The sequence below is a fragment of the Ictidomys tridecemlineatus genome, chromosome 7 (assembly GCF_052094955.1).
Source record: "Ictidomys tridecemlineatus isolate mIctTri1 chromosome 7, mIctTri1.hap1, whole genome shotgun sequence".
NCBI lineage: Eukaryota > Metazoa > Chordata > Mammalia > Rodentia > Sciuridae > Ictidomys > Ictidomys tridecemlineatus.
In genome coordinates, this window is record NC_135483.1 from 67,421,040 (window position 1) to 67,440,856 (window position 19,817).

The following is a 19,817-nucleotide window of genomic DNA, read 5'->3' on the forward strand; positions in this document are numbered from 1 at the left end:
AGAGGGAGTGTCTGTCATTAGCCTGTCATGATTAAGTGTGTTTTGCAGCGCTGAGAATTAATCTAGAATTGTTTGCTATGGATTATGTCTATTGCAATGCCTAGCATTAAGGATTGTGTTTTCTTGATTAAGACCCTATAGAGTGAAATTGTATTGAGTAATTTGAGTGAATAAAGCATTGAAAGGGGCAGAAGCAGGTGGACATTCTTTATTTCTCCCCTCCACTGCATACAATTGCAATTTTGCCCCCTCATCTACCCGCTAGGGTCGGTGCACCCCTGCACCACCAGTTCAGGGCGGTGTAACCGCCAGCCCCGCTCCCGGGCAAAACAACCTTTATGTATATCTGTGGGATGTGTCTCTGCTCACATCCAGGACCCCCAAAGCGGGTTATAACTATGGTGCAATGATTTGTCCCGCCCAAGAAGGGGTGATTAACTACACATCTTTGTTTGAAATGTAAATAGATTTACACGGAAACTTTAACACCCAGCGGACCAGTAACACACCTTACGCAGCCCCAGAAATTTGACCGGCCCGCGTCCTATTACGACCGCCCCCGGGGACCGCTTCCTGCCTCTGCATCCTGGGAGTCGCAGTCCCAACCAGTTCCCGGAACTTGTAGTCCAGGATCGAGCCAGTTTCGCCTACATCTGGGCCCAAGCCAAAATGTCACTCTTCTAATCCTATCAGCTCTCCAACACCGCCCTCTGCCGGCCTTTCCTTCAGTCGCCGGGATCACAAGCCCATAACCCGGAAGCGAACCTTCGTCTTCCGGGTTGAGCGTCCGGGCTTCCGCACGTGGTTGAGTTGCCGGGACCGTGGGCTCTGCTCTTGAGAAGTGACTTCAACAATTAACCTCAAAGCTAGGAGACCGATTCGGAGCCATGGAGGGCCAGAGCGTGGAGGCACTGCTGGCAAAGGCGGAGCAGGAAGAGGCAGAGAAGTTGCAACGCATCACAGTGCACAAGGAGCTGGAGCTGGAATTTGACCTGGGTAACCTGCTGGCTTCCGACCGCAACCCCCCGACTGTGCTGCGCCAGGCGGGACCCACGCCGGAGGCCGAGCTGCGGGCCTTGGCACGGGACAATACGCAGCTGCTCATCAACCAGCTGTGGCAGCTGCCCACGGAGCGCGTGGAAGAGGCGCTGGTGGCCCGGCTGCCGGAGCCCACCACGCGCCTGCCGCGTGAGAAGCCGCTCCCACGGCCGCGGCCGCTTACACGCTGGCAGCAGTTCGCGCGCCTTAAGGGCATCCGTCCCAAGAAGAAAACCAATCTAGTGTGGGACGAGGTGAGCGGCCAGTGGCGGCGGCGCTGGGGCTACAAGCGCGCCCGGGATGACACCAAGGAATGGCTGATCGAGGTTCCCGGTAGCGCCGACCCCCTAGAAGACCAGTTCGCCAAGCGGATTCAGGCCAAGAAGGAACGCGTAGCCAAGAACGAGCTGAACAGGCTGCGTAATCTGGCCCGTGCGCACAAGATGCAGCTGCCCAGCGCGGCCGGCTTGCACCCTACGGGACACCAGAGTAAGGAGGAGCTGGGCCGCGCTATGCAAGTGGCCAAGATCTCCACCGCCTCTGTGGGGCGCTTCCAGGAGCGCCTCCCCAAGGAGAAGGCTCCTCGGGGTTCAGGCAAGAAGAGGAAGTTTCAGCCCCTTTTTGGGGACTTCGCAGCCGAGAAAAAGAACCAGTTGGAGCTACTTCGAGTCATGAACAGCAAAAAGCCTCAGCTGGATGTGACGAGAGCCACCAACAAGCAGATGAGAGAAGAGGACCAGGAGGAGGCCGCCAAGAGGAGAAAAATGAGCCAGAAGGGCAAGAGAAAAGGGAACCGGCAGGGTCCAGGAGGCAAGAGGAAAGGCGGCCCGCCCAGCCAGAAGGGGAAGAGAAAAGGAAATTTGGGAGGCAAGATGCATTCCGGGCCACCTGGCTTGGGTGGCAAGAGAAAAGGCGGACAGCACCAAGGAGGAAAGAGGAGGAAGTAACACTTCATTCACCCTTGGACCTGTTCTGTAAAGAACGAACTGTATGCTAAATGTTAAGTTTTTGGTACTGTCGCAGGGCGGGACCACTGTCTTCATTGAGTTTGAGGTTGAAAGGACAAAATTGTCCTCCCCTCAAGAAAGTATGTAAGTGTTCGACTGTACAGATCAAAGTCTTTCCTACAAACGAGACCTTAGCTAGTGATGAAGGGTATATTTGAGGACACAAGGGTTAGAAAAATAATTTGGGCATTTTACTTTGGGGTTATGGGGCGAAGGAGAGTTGGTGACATTTCAGAGACTTATGGTAGATTAATTTATATATTTTAGCATTTGTTATTTTTGTAACAAGGTTTTATTATGCTCATCAGGGGAGAGGAAAGATGACATTTTCCTAAGTTGATTTAAAGAAACTGTTGTGGGGCTGGGGCTGTAGCTCAGTGGTAGAGCGCTCACCTAGCATACATGAGGCACTGGGTTCAATCCTCAGCACCACATAGAAATAAATATAAATAAATAAACTGTTGTGAGGTTATTTAATAAATGTGTCTGTATCTAGCATTGCTTTTTACTTTTTGATTATTGGTGGAAGTTGTACTTGAAAACAGTGATCTGGATGTCCAGTACAGATTATTGTTTACTTTCTATAAAAACACAAAAGCAGTTATATTATACTAGTTTCAGCAAGCTACTTTTATCAGAAAAACTCAAAACTTATTGGTATAACATATAGTATTAAAAGTATAATAACTGATGGATGTCTCTTTGTAAGGAATGCTTGACATTTGTCAACCAGAACATATTGACATCTATAAATGATAAACTTGGGGTACTCTGCAAATAATGGTGATTAACCTTGTTAATCCAGAAAATACTTGCCTTCCTCAACACTGATAACTCCATTTTTTTTTTAAGTTTGAAGTCAAGTAGAGTCTGGGAAAGAGAAAGTGACCCACAAAATCCATATTTGGAACATTACTCTTTTTATTCACTTGTGAAGTTGGCCTGTGCTGGTTTGATCTTAGTAAAATCTCTGAAAATGACAGTAGATCCAGCATGAGGGGCATTTTTGCTGCTAGAGCTAAAAGCTATATTGCTCTTTTAGTTTTAACTTTAAAATTTGGGATTTTGTTGCTTATTTGGGAATTTGTTTTTAAAGCTTTCTTGATTTAGCAGTAGGGTGTGGCACTGGCCCCTGTAATTTAAGGGGGGGTAAAGACCCCTCGGGCTTATTTGCAAGATTCAAACTTGAAGTCCAGATAATTTTAAAGAATTCAGAATGGAAAAAGACCCAGTCCTCTCCCTTTCGCCAAGTCTCCAACATGTGAGAAAGCCTTTGGAGAGGAGAGGTTTAAAGTGGGACTCCAGACCCTGGCGAGAAGTTGTGGTGGACAGTTTCAAAAGTGAATGGTAAGACCTAGGGCTGGAGCTTTCACGGCCAGATTCTGACAACCCGCAGGAAAATGGTCCCAGGCCACTGCAGACTGAAGCTTGGCCAGGTGACCTGGCAGGGCCCGTGGGCCGAGTGGGCGGGAGGAGGGCCACGACCCGGATTGGCAGGCAGCTGGGGCGGAGCGGCGCCGGGGAACCAAGAAGACATTCTAGCAGCCATGGCCGCCGCCGCCCGGGCCCGGGTCGCGCACTTGCTGAGGCAACTGCAGCGCGCAGCGTGAGTGCAGGCCGCCGAGCGGGCGAGCAGGGGCCGGAGGATACCGCAGCGCCCATGCAGTTCCCGGCCTAAGATCTGCCTGGGCTCTCGCAGTGTTTTTCCAGTTGCTTTCAAGAATGTAGGGAAGCAGGTACCGCGGTGCTCCGGGGCACAACTGCATTGCCACAGAATAGCACATGCAATCTTGCACCATGCAATGTGGCAGGCTTTACTCACTTTATCTACCATTAAGAAAACTGTGGCCTCGTCCCACATTGTGGCAGGCAGTGCGTAGTGGCAGGGGTCACAGTGACCACGATAAATTCATATACCCAATTGATAACTTATTAATTGGGTCTATGTTACATCTATGTATATTTAGGTTCTAGGAATAGACAATGGGGCAGTTTAAAGTCTAGTGGGGCACATAAGGGTACAGATATTGGGAGAGGGGAAAGACTGAGAACTGGCCTACCACAGATCGCAGCAGAAAGGGTGTACAAGGGAAGAAACCACATGGAGTTGCACTTCCTAGCATATACAGGGAGTCTGGGTGATAAATGTTATGACAAGTCTGACTCCCAGTCCAGAAATGCCAGGTATATAGTAGTTGCTTGATAAATAGTGTTGAACATACAAGTGCACCTCTGGGCCTGGGAGAACATGGGAAGTTTGAACTAACAAGTAAAGATAAATGGAGGGGAAAGGAGACGGACTAGAGGGGAATTTCAGGCAGATGGAAGGGCAACACCAGAGACCAAGAGATGCAGTTCCAGGATCCAGAAGTAAAGTCTGGTCATACCCTTGTAGGAAGAAGTGAGAATGAAGAAAACAGATGGTGAAATACCACCAAAAAAAAAAAAAAAAAAAATAGCTGACACTGGGCCCTTACCATTGGGGCAAGGCACTGTCCACAAACTTTGCATGTACTATTAATAGCAGTAACTCTAACCCTTAAAACAACACTATGGCATACTGTATTATTAGCCTCTACTGTAGACAAAGAAAGAAAGGCATGAAGACTAATAATTTGTCCAGTGTCACAGAGCTAATTTGAATCCAGATGTTGTAGTTTCATAGGGCCTTGTTCTCAGGCCTATGCAAAAGAATACAAATTGTGTTCTGTAGATAACAGCTACTAAAACAATATTTCTAACCCTGAAACATTAATACCTTGAGATGCCCCATGGTAAAAGAATTCCATGACCAAGTAAGATTGGGAAACCACTGACTGCTGTTTGCCCTCTTGGAAACTCAGAATATACATTAGTATATAAAGGGCTCTGAGAAGTCCTGTAAGAAGCAGGGGAGGTAGTGTTCAGCTGTGTTAAAATTCTTTGTTCTAAATCTATATCATCATGCAACTCTTTTTTTATCACATACCATTCATACCCCTTGGAACCAGTGTCATGCAGAATATGTTTTTGGAGTGGTTGCATGAGAAAGGAGTGTGGCATGAGTAGAATCATGTCAGCAATATTCTGGTGGCAGTTTGCAGTGGAAAGGAAAGACACGGTGTGTACTGAGATTTGACAAGAACTCTAATAGGGAAGAAGGCTCAGTACTGCAGCTCACATAGAAAAGGAGTTTACCTGAAACTGGGGCCTTACAGAAAGATGAGAACTGATGAGAAAGAACAAAAGTTATCCAGAAAGAGGAAAGTATGTTCCCGGCAGGGAAATAAGAAGGGCAATGTTCTGGAAGGGGAACAGAGAAAGAGAGAAAGAGATGTGGCTCATTCAAGGAAAAGAATGAAGTTATTTTTCCAGAAGCTAAAACCCAGAGATAGAGAAAGATGAGGTTCTAAGCTGAAGAGGTCAATGGGGCCATTCAAGTAGACCAGGTCTGAACTTCACCTGCCAGGGAAGTAGCTTTAAACAAGAGAGTGACGTTAAAAATGTGTCCCTGACTGACCACATCGTGGGAAACAAAGGTGACAAAGATGCAGCTATGGAAGCCAGTTAGTAAGTTAGTAGAAATATGGATGAGATATGACAATCCAACCAGAATGGTAAGGACCCTGAGAAAAGTGGGTGGGTTCAGGTGGAGATATTAATATGTGAGGCCTTGATGTGTGACAGGTAGTCTATATAGATAGAGTAAGGGAGGAGGAAGGGTCAGAAAGGTTGAAGGCAGCCTAGGATCCAACCCAGCATTGAAGGAATGGGTAGAGTGGAGAAGGAGCCAGAGAAAGAACAATGAGAAGAAACCCAGGTGAGAAGGGGGTCCTGGAAGCCAAGGAAAGAGTTTCACCTACCCAATGGGAGCTGGGGGTGGCTCACAGCATTCTGTGATGCTAGCGCAGATGCTAGGAGGTCTGAGGATCTAGTCTGAAAGCCAGGACTTGTTCCTGCAGCAGCCTGATTGCTGGAGCCAAGGAATGTGCCAGAGCTAAGAAAATGGAGCCAGCAAATGTAAGCCAGTCGGGGAGAGCCAGAGAGTGAGCAAGCCTGAGAGTTTCAGGCATGAAGAGGATGAGAAGGACCCAGTGAGGCCGGGAGCACAGGGAAATACAATACACAACAGATGGAGGTTCTCAGAAGGAAAAAGGGGACAGGAACCTCAAGTAAGGAGTAGAAACAGTAAATTGAGATATTGTCAGAGCTTGAAAGAAAAGGGGATAGGAGAGAGGAAGCGCGTAGTCCCAGGAGCTGTCGCGTTGGAAAGCTCTGGGTGTGGATATTTTTCTTCCCTTTCCTTTGCTGGGTTTAACATATGACATGTTCTGAAAAGTAAAACCCAACTGTCAGAGCGGTCCTCGACCTGGCCTGCTTTCCTATCCGCCGCTAGGTGGCAGCCTTGACTTAAAATGTCTAACTCGCTTCCAGTGTCTATTTTGACTTCACAATTCTCAGGAAGTTTTTTGAGAGCCCGAGGACCATTGAAATCCAACCTTTCCTTCCTCCATCGTTTTTCCTCTCGGATGTTTTAATTCCAAATTTGAATTTTGGCGGGGTGGGAGGAGGAGGAGGAGGTCATGCACTCAAGTATCTACTGGGAGCTCACTATAACACTGTCCCACGGGCTATAAAAATAAACAAAACTCAGCAGGAGAAAGAAGCCAGAGAAGGAACCGTGCAGGACAGGGAAGGGAGGGAAAGTTCCCAAAAAGGAGGACATGGAAAATCTGCAGAGAAGCCGACTAAGGAGTGAGAAGAGATGATGGGTTTAGGGGAGCACAACACACCCAAGACCCGGACAAATGCATAGAACCTGAAGCTGCAACTGGGCAAAGAGTGGGGACACCCAGAGGTGACAAGACGCCTGTGGGTCCTGGGAGAGCAAAGAGTTGGCATGGGTCCAGGGCCTGTTTGAAGAAAAACTTTAAACAGCTTGAAAACAGAGGAAAGTTCCATCGTGGCGGGTGGGTGGTGGGGGGAGCAAGAAGAGGAACACATGAACCTTAGATGGATTTGATCAAAGCTCCAAACTTATATGAGCTGAGAGCTTGAAGGGAAACCGAGAACCCTACCTTAGATCTCGCATACTCCTGGAATGCTTATCTCAGCTGCTTGTAGGCTGCTAAAAAAAAAATATATATATATTTTATATATATATATATATATATATATATATATATATATATCTTTATTTTATTTTTATGTGGTGCTGAGGATCTTACAACTCTAGATTGACTGTGCATCCTGATCACTGGATTGTTTGTTTCCTATTGTAAAATGCCTGCCAATAATTACCAGCCTGATTATCTCTTAGGATTATAATGCAATGTGAGAATTACTTTAAGTATTCTTATTTGTTGGTTTTCAAGTTACTGTTTTTCTTTTCCCTAGATGCAAGTGTCCAGCACATTCTCATACTTACTCCCAAGGTAATACATTTTACACTAGCCACAACTTTGGTTTCTGCAGTTGGCATTTATAGTACATCTGGGCTATATATAAAGACAGAAAATCAAGGAGTGTGTGAGAGAGAAGGCTGATAAAAACAACCATTTCTCTATGTAATATATATCTCCAGCTATGGAGAGGAGCTGATTGTATGCTACTAATGATGATATTGGCCTGAATAGAAGTTCAATGATGTTTAAATAGATAAAATATTTGTCAGTGCTAAAAATTCACTGATAGGATTTTAAGAATGACTACGTTTGGGCTGGGGATTAGGCACAGTGGTGGAGTTGCTTGCCTAGCATACACTAGACCCTGGATTGGATCCCTAGCACTGAAAATTTTGAAAATTTCGAGTCATCAAACAGAATAAATAGAATAAATCAAGATGAAGCCTTGGTAAGGTTGTAAGACATCGCTAAAAGAAGGCTAAAAAATAAGGTGGTTCCTAGAAGGAAAAATCTTATTTATATCCATTTTAAAATGACATTCTACTTCTTAAAAACTAAAAATAATGACAAAAATTTTCAGTTCCCATCAATGTCTTAATCCTTACCAAACTCCATTGTCCACAGAGCAGCAGGAAGCTGACCATAGTTTCAGTGTGTCCTCAGAGTGTCACATGAATTACTGACACAAAAACTGATTTTGCCTCTTGGAAGAAAAGGTCAAATCTAAACAACTGAGGGTGGGATGGGGAGGTTAGAACAGACCACGGCCTTTTTTCCTGTCTGAGGTGTGGGTCACCTTTCAGCCACCAGGCCTTCTAGTACCATGAGGCCCCTGTGAGGCAGAGGCATACTATGCCACTATGAGGCCTTTGGGAGTTTAGGCAGACTTTGGCTTCAAGCTGTTTGCTCTAATCCTTGGTTTTAACAAAGAATTAGTCATTTGCTATTTTAGGAATAAAATCAATAACTTGGAGAAAAATAATCTCAACAGTTATCTAGGACCCAAATTATTGTTTTACCTAAACTTTAGTAACAGGAATAATAATAATAATAATTTCTTTAAAGTGTATAGGGAACAAAGAAATTTAAATTTTGATAAGAGTGTCTTTGCCCTAAAGGAGCCAATATTAAGATTATTATCTGGTTCTGGGGTCTTTAAAAAAAAAAGTGAAAATTATTCTGTAGACTTTTATTTATTGACCAGGACATATAAACAAATAAAGATAAAACTCACTGATGAGACTTGATGGGACTCTCCTGTTATTCTAGTATCACAGAAAAATTTGTATTTGCTTTAATGAAAACTTGATGCTAGCAAATAAATATCAATTTATTATTTTTTAATTAAATTTTATCAAGGAAACTAGAAATTTTTAATATAAATAAGCTAGAGACAAATATTATTGTGATGTTATATTTGTGAAAACAATTGTAATTCAAACAAATTATTACAATGGCTGTAATAGACTTACTAACAGTTGTTCTCAGAGAATTTTTTTATATATATACTATGTTTTCAAATATTTTTTGAATTTCAGTGGAGGAAATTTTTAACTCTCTTTATTTTCACACAATCAGCATAAAGTTAACATTAAATTCTATCTTAATATATAGATATTAATTTAATTTGATATGCAAACATGAAACCTGATATATTGTAGGCAAGACTTCAATGAAGATGCTAATGTTCACTGCTAGGTTATTCTGTCAAAAAAATATATATGCTTTATTTTTGAGGCCTACTCTGATACTTATTTCTACATTTTCAGCTCCTGGATTTTCATCTTCTGAGAAAACAACAGATTATGCCTTTGAGGTAGATTTTATCAACCCATTCTTTCTTTTATGAATGACCTGGAAAAAATACAACTATAGTGTTTTGTTAACATATTAGCATTTCATTTGAAATCTCTTATTAATTGATGTTCCATAATCACTATTTGATCAATCCTTATTTAGCAAAGCACCTTGTGAGGATAACAGAATATAATTCTTCTGAGACATAAGTAATGTCTGAAATTCTGTCTTCTATATAGCCATTAAAATAGAATAAGGGTTGGGAATTAGCTCAGTGGTAGAGCACTTGCCTAGGGCATCAGGCCCTGAGTTTGATCCCCAGACCACATAAATAAAAATAAATAAATACTTCCCATGCTACACATTCTCTGAATTATGTATACTATCTGTTAAATCTTTTGTAGTTATAATAATCCCCAAAGAAGTCAAAGTAATTTGTTGAAGCAAGAATAAAGGAATGATTATTCTGATTATTATGTAAAATGTATCACATTGTACATAATTACTTTTAAGTATTTGTTTAGTCCCTCCCTCCTCCTAATGCAGAAGTCATAAATTGAAATATCACCAGATGCTCATAGAGCACAAACCCTATATAAAGGGTATGGTCTCCACTCAACCCCAACAAGTTTTCTGCTCCCTGAGGATATAGCTCCAGTGTTACCAGATTATTCAACAGAGATAGAAACTGAGGTAGTCAAATTGGATCTTTTTAATACGGATTTTAATAATTATTAGCCAATTTTTAAAAAGAAATAGAAGAAAAAATTTAAATACAACATGGATCAAATAAAATATCGTTGGGCCAAAAATGACCCATTATTTATCAGTATGAAAGCTCGTTTCTCACCTGTAAACTTTGAGACCATGTTTCTCTTACTCATAGTAGTGTTATGTGAACCTAGCACACAGTGCCTGGAACATAGCACACAGTAGTGCTGGTTGAGTGGGAAGATAGTTGGATACATACAGATATACATGTGCATAGAAGAGTGGATAGAAGAATGGATAGATGGATGAAGGAGCAAAAAATATACACAGGAGGTAATATTTAAATGGAAAAGTAAGAAATTAGAGTGTTAATTTAGATGTGGAGGTTGGGGGAAGCAGACATTTGAAGCTGAAGGAACAATTGCGAGTTTATGATGATCTTTGGAAGAGTCAAATATATAATTACAATGTGACTGGAGTCAAGGTTCCCTTAAAGAAGTGTGAGCCCATATGACCTAGGAGAACACACCAAGAAATATATGCTTCATTCGCTAGGTAAGGAGGAACATTTCAGGTTTTCAGAAATGGAGCGGCCAACTCTGTTATAATCTACAGCCAAAATCTTCTTTTCTTTGTTTTAGATGGCTGTTTCCAATATTAGATATGGAGCAGGAGTTACAAAAGAAGTAGGCATGGCAAGTATTTGGGATACCTATAATCTTTTACAATAAATGTTACGTATCTTATAAAACAAGGGCTAATGGAAAACATGTCCTTTATGTTTAAAGATGTACAATGTTAAGTTTGCCCAAAGAGCCTATTACAGTTACAGTGCAATCAAACCTAACATTTTTTTTTTTAACTGTAGGATCTGCAGAACATGGGAGCTAAAAATGTTTGCCTGATGACAGATAAAAACCTCTCCCGGCTCCCTCCAGTACAAGTAGTTATGGATTCCTTAGTGAAGAATGGCATCAACTTTCAGGTTTATGAGGATGTGAGGGTGGAACCAACAGATACAAGGTAAATTTATAGAGTTGTTTTTATTTACTCACTTTAAGCATAAGTCATCACTGTTGGTGAAAACTTGCCCAAGGCCTTATTTAATGGCATGAGAATGATTTTCAAAAAAAAATATAACAGTGATTTCTGTTTCCACTTCTCCAAGCTTCAAGGATGCAATTGAGTTCGCCAGAAAGGGATCTTTTGATGCCTATGTCGCTGTGGGTGGTGGCTCCACCATAGACACCTGCAAAGCTGCCAATCTATATGCCTCCAACCCTCACTCAGAGTTCCTTGATTTTGTCAACGCCCCTATTGGGAAAGGAAAGCCCGTGTCTGAGCCTCTTAAGCCTCTGATTGCAGGTAAAAATGTTGGCTGGTTTGCTTCATTTGTACAATTGGCAAAAGGACTTAGGAAAGATGCCAGCTAGTAATTTTAGGGTTTATGTTTCTAAAAGTTTCTGATCTGTTCCTTTCAAATCAATGCTTCATTTGGACAAAAAATAAAAAAAACAGATGGCAGTTCATTCATTTTGAAAATTCTGATCTCCATTATTGCACAGATAGAGACAATTTGGGTCAGTGGGAGGAAGTTTGCAGATTTAGGCTATGAAGTCACTATGCGGAGGAGGGGGAAGGTCTTCATTGACATTTGATTAGATCCCTCTGTTGGCAGGCTTGTCCTCTAAACCCATCTGTTTTGTCCCATTTTGCCAGCCACCGTGGAGTTTAAGGAGAACATTTGCTGTTATTTTTTCAGTGACTCAATCCTTTCTTCCACATAATGGCTCTTCAGCTGACCTCAGGCTTTGTCTCTTCCCAGGGACATGTGGCCAGCATGGCCACATCATTCTGGATGACATCTGCTCCATGGCTTCTCAGGGCACAAACACACAAATCTGAAGAAAAAAAAAAAAAAAGTGTGTGTTCCACAGAAGACCTTGATATTTTCCAGTCTTTTCTTCCCTCCCATCTTTCTGGCTGTTGGCATATTACTATTTAAAGTTTTATAGCTAAATGCACTAACTGGTAACTGAGAAATGTCCTCAGTTCAATTTTTGTCCCCTGTTCTCTCCCTCTCCTGACCCTATTGTGAACAGTCCCTATGATGGGACATGAGGGAGTCATTCACAGATGAACTGCATTGATAGGAATGAGGAACCAGCAGGGAGCAGCATAATTGGGGTCTGGCAAATGGAACCCTCTAGTGAAACTGTGTCAGCATCACACAGAGGGGTGATTAGTAAAGTTTAGAAACTTGACAGAACTACAAAACCATGAAGCCCAGCAAAGGCGGAGCGTTCCTGTGCTTGCTGCCAACAGGGAATAAAGATGTCTTTTAGAGACAGCAAATATGAGTGTTCTTACAGAGGTACAGTGCAGCCTGCATTTGAATACCCAGCTGCAACTGCTTGAGCTCTGGTGCTGGAGGAACCCAAGGCTCCCAGGGCTGATCACTGTTAATACAGACAGACATCACAGACAAATGATTAGCACACATGCATATTAGTGCAGACAAAGACATCATGCATGCACAGATACACAGAAAAATATATGCATGTCACTGCAGGCAGATGCCATATATATTAAATATTCCTGTTTATACATAGACAGGATACATATCAAACATTCATGTATGCTACCATACATGCATTTTTATTTTTATTTTTTAGTTGTAGTTGAACATAATACTTTTATCTTATGTTTTATGTGATGCTGACCATCAAACCCAGGGTCTTGCACATGCTAGGCAAGTACTCCATTGCTGAGCCACAATTCCAGCCCCCCATACATGCATTTTAATGCATGAAATGCATAATATCCATCATGTCTGAATATTCACACAGACACAGAGATCATACAAGCATATTAGATACATATGTTAGTAATTTTAGGGTTATGTTTCTAAAACATGCATATTAACATGCATATTAATACAGATACAGACACTTGCTTTAAACACACATTCATTCAGCAGGCACAGCCATGATACATGTTAAACATGTATGTGCACTAATACAGACATCAACATACTTGTTAAACATATACAGTACAGATACACACCTCATACATGCCTGTCAATGCAAGCACAGACATCATGCATATTAGGCTGACATACATGTTATATAAATACAGATATCAAGCAAGCAGCAGTGTCAGCAAAGCTTCCTTCTCTAACTTGCTTCTTTATTTCTAAGGCTGAATTAAATATTTCCACTGATCTTTATTTAGGTGCTTTATTAAAAATAATATTATTTTGTTCAAGTTCCAACTACCTCAGGAACCGGGAGTGAAACTACTGGGGTTGCCATTTTTGACTATGAATGCTTGAAAGTAAAAACTGGTAAGAATTTTGACCATAATTCTTTTAATGAATTCTCTCTTTCAGCCCCAGTCCCTTTTCTTTCACCCTACTATTTAGAAACCAAGGAGTTGTGGAATTAAGGAGAGAATATATGCACATACACATTTTCTTTTTTTCTCCAAGTACATATAAAAAATAAATTTGTTTTTTGAGAATTACCTACAAAAGCATATTGAGATGCCCTGGGTCTTACTTGAACTTTTTTCTGCTCACGTTAGTGACTATGTTTCCATAATAAGTGGGTGTTCCCTTTCTGTTATCTTTTTTTTTTTACATTTTAAATCAATTTTATTGCAATGCAATTTTTATATAATACAGTCCACATATTTATGTTTCTGGCTTGGTGAGTTTTGACAAATATACATGCCATGTTACCCACCACAACCCTGATCAAGATATTAAACACTGTCATTACTCCAGAAAGTTGCCTCAAGTCGTTGTGGCTTGTCCCTCCTACCCTGTTTCCAAGTCATCTCTGCTCTGTTTTTGTCTTAGTGATTTTTATCCCATCTTCTTAATTTGTCCTTGACTCTGGGCTAATGTGTGAGGAATGCCTCTCTCCTTGAATCTGGTTCAGTATCCTGCTTCCAGGCCTTTGCAGCAAAATAAGTTGACATTCAACTGCAAACTTAGGGTAACTTACCCTTTGACATTGTTAAAGATAACAATAATTGCCAACACTTAGTTCTGAAATTTACATTATATGATCCCATTTGATCTCTGCAAGAGCTCTGGGAGGGATGGAGGTCTAGGTTATTTTAGTCTCATTGTATAGAGAACTAAGAAAGGTTAAGTGACTTGCCCAAAGACACAGAGTTGTAAAGCAAACATAATTGGTCTGCTAGTAAACCAGTTCTCTGCAATTTAACAGTATACAAATAAAAAATGATTTGTAGTGTTAACCAATTTTAGTGATGTAAATATTTCCACCCTGGCCAGTGATGTCACTCTTCCAGGAACTGGAATGAGGTGTGTGCACTTGGCTCCTGGAACACAGTAGGAGTAGGAGTAGTGCTACCCCATTATTGAAAAAAAAACAAGTTTCTGATTCCAAATATTTCTACTGCTCCTTGCTATCTCCCTACATGAGAATGAACCTTTTCTCATACCGTTTTTTAGAGAATGTATCATCCTAAAGTTATTTAGTTTTTTTTTTTAATGGTGCCCAAGCCTTTCACCTTAATTAAAAATCCTATTTTAGGCATTGCTTCACGAGCCATCAAACCCACACTGGGACTCGTTGACCCTCTGCACACCCTCCACATGCCTAGCCAGGTGGTCGCTAACAGTGGCTTCGATGTTCTCTGGTAGGTACTGGTGCCACCTGGAGGGACTTTTTTTTCCACCATACTTTTATTGATGCATTACAGTTGTACACAACGGTGGGATTTGTTGTTCCATATGCATACATGCACACAGTATGACCATTAATTTGGCTATTATCATTTCCTTTCCCTCTCCTCCTCTAGGGGACTTTTTTAGTCCCAGGTCTGTGGACAGTATTTTATTGCCTAAGTACCCATTTGCAGATGCCTCTTGCATTAGCTGTCATTATCCCCTTTCCTAGATGACAGTATTGACAGTAAAGGTGATCTCTAGGTGTGCTGGTGTGAGCTACAAATCTGCTGTTCAGGATGGACCATCCCAGCCAGAGCCAGAGCCACAGAAATAGGAGCAGTGTGAGGTGCCATGCAGTGTCTCAGGACCACACTACCTGCCTTTAGGGCCACACACATTAGAGAAAGTCCAGGGCTGCACCACAGAGGAGGGCAGGGATAGGAGCTAGCATCTCTGGAGGTCAGCCCAAATGTAATCATTGTCAGCAGTTGACACACATCATTTCTTCCTTGCAGCACTGTAGAATGTGAGACTTTCAAGGAAACAAAAAGAAAACTAGATTTTTGGATGGATAGTGACTTGCCCAGAGTCTCACAGTGTGATCCCTTGGCTTCAGCTGCGATGTGCCAAAGGCTTTCAATCAGGGTTGCTTTTTGTTTGTTTGTTTGTTTGTTTCCTTTGTATTGAACCCAGGTGCACTGTACCACTGAGCTACATCCCCAGGCCTTTTCTATATTTTATTTAGAAACAGGATCTTGCTGACTTGCTTAGGATCTCACTGAGTTGCTGAGGCTGGCTTTGAACTTGGGATCTTCCTGCCTCTCAAACTGCTGGGATTACAGGCATGAGCCCAATCATGATTTCTACCAAAGACTTCACTCCAAACTCCAGGCCATTAGTTCCAGTGGCCTCACAAGGCCCCACAGGTGCTTCCCATTCAATGTGACCCAAACCACCCTAATTCATCCATCTGCATGTGCACATTTTGTCACTTGTTCACATCTCTGAAATGAAGACATATCTTAAAATCTATGACCTGGTGCTATGTTTTTTACCCTTAGCAGCACATTAAAAAAAAAAAAAAGGCCCATCTCTTAATGCATGGCATCCTGAATTCATATAATGTGGTATTCTCTTAACCAACCCATACTTCATAGTTTCTCCAGAGTCCTCTAGCTCAGCAAGTAGCAGGACTTCAATATGAACTCCTCCCTTCTTTCATGACTGTGCTCTATCAGCAGAGCCTGTCTCTTGTCCTACTTGGATCTCTTAGATCTGCTCTGTCTTCTCAAGCTTCATGGTTCCTACTTGGTTCTGGTCTGCCCCAACTCTTGCCTGGGTTATTGCAGCAGTCTCCTCATTGATTTTCCTAATTCCATCCCATAGTTCTTCCATTTGTCCTCCATTTTGGCCTGAACAAACTTCCATATTACAATATGAGCATCACGCACAAAGGAACAAGCATACATGTACCTCTCCACCTTACAAGTCTTTCAGGAGCATTCCATCCCTACGATCTGAAAACCAAATTCCCTGGCCCTGGCATGTCGCCAGTGCTCAGCTGTCTGCTTGGAGAGCTTGTTTTTTAATTACACATGAGCATCTATTTGGAGCCCTTGCTGGCCCCTTCCTCTTCTCTCAACTACAACTGGCCACTCATCCTTTGCTGCTCCCCTGGGTGGCTGGTTCATTTCTTCTGAGGTACCATCTCTTCACTTGCCTGTATCCACACTGTATTGTGAGTTTGGTGAAGACAGAGCTATCTTATTCTCTTCTCTAGGTATTCCCAGGGCACAGTGTTGATTACATGACAGGTATTGAATCATTTGCTGTTAAATGACAAGTTAGGATCCATGCTAGGTCTATCTATGTCCCTAGTCTGCTTTTCCCACTATATTCTGCTACCTACCAAAGACTATAAAAAAAAAAATTGTATCCAATTCCATTCTAGTCAATATTGTCAGAACTTTGATGAGTTGTCGCCTATTTACTTAGGAATAAGGGAAATAAGATTGTTTTCCTTGACTATAAAATGCATAATAAATACATCAAGGCCCAAAGCAGTCAGCTTTAAAGGAATAACTCACAGGCCCAAAGAATTCACTATGAACTAAGGCAGAAAGCAGGATAGAAGGAAGGAGAATGAGGGTAATTGCTTGTGTTAGTCAATCATCTGTCACTATAACAAAGTGCTTGAGATACACAATTTAAAAAGAGAAAAGGTTTATTTTGGCTCACCAATTCCAAGATTTTAGTCCATAATCACTTGGTTGCTTTGGGCCTGTGGCAGCACAGTACATGATGGTGGGAGTGCACAACAGAGAAGGCTTGTTCTCCAAATGGCAGCCAGGAAGCAAAGAGAGGAAGTAGATGAGATCCCAATCTCCTTCAAGAGCATGCCCCTAATGGCATAACTCCCTTCCAATAAGCCCCATCTCTTAAAGATTCTACCACCTTTCAATAAGGCCAAGAGCTGGAGACCAAGCCTTCAACACATAGGCCACTGAGGAACATTAGAGATCCAAACCATAATGCTGCTCATCTGAACAAGAAAACATTTGGCCCAAGGAATCTTCCCCTAAGACCTCGGGGATACAGCTATGCATTAAACCTTGAGGATAATACCCCTTGAGAGGACTTTTGGGGCCTCTGATCCTAAATCAACCATCACAAGGCTTGTCTAAAGGGAAAGAAGGGCTAGGAGACTCAGATGCCTGTTCTCTTCAGAAGTGCCATTTCTCATTGTGAATCAGTAATGTGACTTCCAGGTTTCACACAAAGTTTCTGGGAGCTAGGCTTGGTTAGGGAATCTGCTCCTGAGAAACAGGGATTCAGATTCTTGGATTCAAAATCTAGATGCAAGTGAGGCATGCTGTGTGGCCCCTGTTAGAGTCTGGGCCCCGGTGGACTCACCACCAACCCAACTCACCAATGGAATTGGATACAATTTTTTGTAGTCTCTTGGTAGGTAGCAGAATATAGTGGGAAAAGCAGACCAGGGACATGGATAGACCTAACATGGATCCTAACTTTTCATTTAACATATTGCATTTCTCACACATCTCCTACTTAGAATCACATGACATCCATCTAGTCACTGAATTTTTTTTTATTTCTAGCACTTTATTCAAAAGTGTTCTCTGCTTCTCACATTAAAAAAAAGAGTAAACCCTCATAACACTGAAACTATCAATCATGGAAAACATAGTTCATGTTACATGGTGTCCCAGCGTCATTGATCTAGATGGCTTTTTCTAGTGTCCTCTTCTGCAATAAGGAGCTAGACTTCAGGGCAAGCCAGCAGGAAAAGTAGTTCTGAAGTCTAGTTCTTAAATTAGCCAATCCTCAGTTTGAAACACATAAGAAAAAATAATCAGATTTTTCAGACCAGGAATTAATAATAATAGTTAATAATAAGTTTCAGAATATTTCAGGCCTATTCTAAGGGCTTTATAAAGGTCAACTCATTTAGTTTTCATAGCTGCCCTGTGAAGCGGTACTATTATTTATCCATGTCATAGGATGGGTAGTGCCTCACACCTATAGCAGGAAGATCTGGTGCCAGGATTTACAGCTGCACCGCTGACCCAAAGCCTGCTACACTGTACTCTTTATATTTCTCTCTCTCTCTCTCTCTCTCTCTCTCTCTCTCTCTCTCTCTCTCTCTCTGGTGGTGATGGTACTGGGGATTGAACCCAGTTGAGCTACATTCCTTGCCCTTCTTATTTTTTATTAACACTGGGTCTTGCTAAATTTCCCAGACTAGCCTTGAACTTGCAGTCCTCTTTCCTCAGCCTCCCAAGTTGCTAGCTGTAGGTGTGTGCCACCATACCCAGGTTTTATACTGTAATTTTTTTTTTTTTTGGTACTAGAGATTGAACTCCAGAATACTTTTACCACTGAGCTAATCCCCAGCCCTTGTTATTTACTTATTTCTATTTTGAGACACATCTTACTAAACTGCTGAGGCAATCCTCCTGCCTCATCCTCCCAAGTTCCTGGGATTAAAGGTGAGCACCACCACCACACCTGGCGGCATTGCACTCCTAATAGAAGTCTGTATAACTATGACCCTCCTTTGGTAATATGACACTTGACCTATGCTAGGTATAAGATGGCAACTATCTTCTATGAAGAAGTCATTTTTTAGATTCAGTGTTTTTTTAATGACTCAATTATTCAATAATTTAGCACTATAAAGATATATTTATATTGGAAAAGAGTCATGTAATTTTTTAAAATTAAATTTATAATTTTTAGATATTTTATTAGTGCATTATATTTGTACATATTAGTTTCATTGTTACATATTTATATTATGCAATAACATGATTTAGTCAATTTAATTCTGAGTTTATTTGTAATTGAAACACAAAGATTGCACATATTAATGGAGTACTATATCATGTTTTGTTACATGTACATAATCAGGTTAAACATATCTAGCTCCTCAAGCATTTATCAATTTTTTATGGCAAAAAAAATGTTCAAAATCCTTTCTTCTAGCTTTTTAAGATGTATAATATACAATTACTATCTATAGTCACCCTACTGTGCAAAAGCACACAAGAACTTCTTAACTCCCTCTTATTCCTCAATGCGATTTAGTACCCACTGATCAATCAACCTTATACATACTGGTCAAAAACACCGTAGGGCTGCCAATGTAAATCTGACTATATTAATTTCTGTGCTATGCAAAGACTGTCATGAACAGGAGGCTAACTGAAATGTTGTGATCTCAGTGCTAATGAACATATCCACAGTGGAGAGATTGCTGGTTTGTGATTGAATGTGGGAAAGGAGGAAGAAAGATAATGTGTTCATTCTGTATATTTTAAATATTTCTCTTTAGCCACGCACTGGAGTCATACACTGCCCTTCCCTACCACATGCGGAGCCCCTGCCCTTCCAATCCCATCACGCGGCCAGCGTACCAGGGCAGCAACCCAATCAGTGACATTTGGGCAGTCCACGCACTGAGAATCGTTGCTAAGTACCTGAAAAGGTATGTCACCCTGAAGGAATAGAGATGGAGCATAAAAACTACACTCCACCTTCACATGAAACATGGGGTACCAGACATTGAAATTATCCAGAGCTTATCTGTTCACCATTTCAGCCTCTAGATGTGGAGAAGCACCAGACACTAGTGACCTCTGAAGAAATCCAGGT

At 41.7% G+C, this 19,817-nt stretch overlaps 2 protein-coding genes across 5 annotated transcripts in view; both read left to right on the top strand.

Moving 5' to 3' along the window:
* The first annotated feature begins 757 nt into the window (after window positions 1-757).
* Rrs1 (regulator of ribosome synthesis 1) lies at window positions 758-2,543 on the top strand. The gene has a single exon (XM_005322948.5). The coding sequence runs from the start codon at window positions 888-890 to the stop codon at window positions 1,983-1,985; it is 1,098 nt and encodes a 365-aa protein (XP_005323005.1). The 5' UTR covers window positions 758-887; the 3' UTR covers window positions 1,986-2,543.
* A 951-nt stretch (window positions 2,544-3,494) lies between these two features.
* Adhfe1 (alcohol dehydrogenase iron containing 1) overlaps window positions 3,495-19,817 on the top strand; it is a 33,701-nt gene continuing 17,378 nt past the window's right edge. For 2 of the 4 annotated variants that reach the window (XM_078017101.1, XM_078017102.1), the window contains exons 1-9: window positions 3,495-3,651; window positions 7,422-7,459; window positions 9,199-9,245; window positions 10,579-10,632; window positions 10,806-10,960; window positions 11,106-11,302; window positions 13,206-13,283; window positions 14,506-14,611; window positions 19,498-19,650. In XM_078017101.1, the coding sequence (XP_077873227.1) occupies window positions 3,593-3,651; window positions 7,422-7,459; window positions 9,199-9,245; window positions 10,579-10,632; window positions 10,806-10,960; window positions 11,106-11,302; window positions 13,206-13,283; window positions 14,506-14,611; window positions 19,498-19,650 (887 nt within the window). In that variant the 5' untranslated portion in view covers window positions 3,495-3,592. Of the gene's footprint in view, window positions 3,674-3,763; window positions 3,782-7,421; window positions 7,460-9,198; window positions 9,246-10,578; window positions 10,633-10,805; window positions 10,961-11,105; window positions 11,303-13,205; window positions 13,284-14,505; window positions 14,612-19,497; window positions 19,651-19,817 lie in introns of those variants that run through there. The other 2 variants (XM_078017103.1, XM_078017104.1) reach the window with 2 other exon arrangements.